We start from the raw sequence: 1,797 nt of genomic DNA on the forward strand, positions 1-1,797 counted from the left end.
AAAAAAGTGTCCGAACCATTTTCAATCCTGTAAAAATGTTTTTGCTTGGACAAAAGATTTCTGTTTGGTTAAGCGGCACTCGATCCCTCTGCCAGCTGAGACAAGAATTTGTGTTTTGTTTTATAAATATTGTTATTTCCTGTTTTTTCTTTTACCTTTCTTACAAATGTTTGCATTGTACAGCTTCTTGAAACTCTTGTACTAAAAGGCGCTTCGTAAATAAAGTTGACTGTTACAACTAGTGTGACTAACAAAGAGTTCGGTCATCAGAGCAGCTACCTCTGGTTTCCATCGGGGGTCCGCGTTGCTCCATCATCGGGGGACCTCTGGGGTCGCCCATCATGTTGCGTGGTTCACCCATCGGTGGGCATCTCATGTCCATTGGAGGGCCTCTCATATCCGGGGGGGGCCCTCCTGCCATGTGTACAGGTGGGGCTCCTGCCATGTGTACAGGTGGGGCTTGGTGGGGTGGGGGGGCTGCCATGTAAGGCCGGCTGAATACAAAACAGAGACAAATTAAATAAAACACAAATACATAAAGAGTTGTCATAACTTATTTCCACTAGATCAAAGCCTTTGTGATGCGTGTGAACGTCTTACCCGGGCTCGATGACCTCTCCAGTGACGGACAGCAGAGTTCCTCCTCTGGGGTCATTAGGACCATCTCCCAGCAGCCCTCTGGGGGGGATACCGCCGGGTCCTAACGGGAGACAAGGCATACATTACTTAATATTCACCAACCAGGAAATGCTTCATGACAAATCTATTAGGAAAAGGTGGAAATTCCAGGTAAGGGAAAGTACACACGACTATAAAAAGGTGTTGGCTCAGGTTAGATATCTGAGGAAACAAGCAGAGCTGTGTGAGGGAGGGACACATCACACTGAGATGTCACAACACACAGAGATATAAAGGAGAGTCATCAGGAACACAAAGAATGAAGGAAAACAATTATATCAGGATGGATATTATAGGTTCAACACGTCTGAAAACACATTCAAAATGTTTTTTTCCCACACCAATACACAAGTCCTCACTTGAGAATATTTCCCTACTTGTGTCCTGTAACTCTGGTGTGTGTTGGCCAAGGGAACGTCACAACAGGAGGCATGCAGAGAGGAGACGGGTGCGTCAGAATTCAGTTACGCAAATAGCATGAATGACTACACAATAAAACAAGGCTAGACAGAGTTAACAATAGGGCACCATGTTTTTGTGAAGGTGACTAAAACACGAGTCTAATCTCCAGTCAGGTGAGCTCTACAAGAATGAGATTATAGTTACATTTCAGCAAAAAAAAAAAGATTCTTCTTGATGTAGTTTTATCCCAATAGAAATCAAGGGTGTATAACTCATTCATCGTGTTAGAACGATGCAATGTTTATTTAAGCTGGCAAATATTCATTGAAAAATCAAACTGGTTTAGTTGAATTCCGATTCAAAAGAGGGAGGAGAGCATAAGGTTGCTTTAATATTTTTTTAAAAAGCAGCTAAAAGAAATAGAAATGGTACAGGACGTGTGAGCTGCTGCTGTCAGTGGAACTGTAGTGTGGAGAAATGGCAAGAAATTAAATAAACACAATTAATCATATTTTAAATCGCGATTACGGCTTGCAACGATTACAAACACAACGTAATCGAAATAAAACGAGAATTTTTTTATTATTACTTTTTTTTTTAAATAATTTTTTTTAAGTTCAGGATAATCAACTGTTAAAAACATACTGTTCACATTTTTTTCTCTCCAATAGATGGATGTTTTCAAAGTCCATGAATAGCCGCATTTAATAATCGCAA

At 40.8% G+C, this 1,797-nt stretch overlaps 1 protein-coding gene across 1 annotated transcript; it reads right to left on the minus strand.

The window, feature by feature from the left end:
- Positions 1–232: 232 nt before the first annotated feature.
- LOC104959118 (cleavage stimulation factor subunit 2 tau variant-like) lies at positions 233–1,602 on the minus strand. Its single transcript, XM_010786969.1, has 2 exons — positions 601–1,602; positions 233–494 (listed from the first exon to the last, which is right to left on the minus strand). The coding sequence occupies exons 1-2, from the start codon at positions 717–719 to the stop codon at positions 248–250; spliced, it is 366 nt and encodes a 121-aa protein (XP_010785271.1). The 5' UTR covers positions 720–1,602; the 3' UTR covers positions 233–247.
- Between the last annotated feature and the right edge of the window lie 195 nt (positions 1,603–1,797).

The sequence above is a fragment of the Notothenia coriiceps genome, unplaced genomic scaffold (genome assembly GCF_000735185.1).
Source record: "Notothenia coriiceps isolate Sejong01 unplaced genomic scaffold, NC01 NC01_scaffold00029946, whole genome shotgun sequence".
Taxonomy (NCBI): domain Eukaryota; kingdom Metazoa; phylum Chordata; class Actinopteri; order Perciformes; family Nototheniidae; genus Notothenia; species Notothenia coriiceps.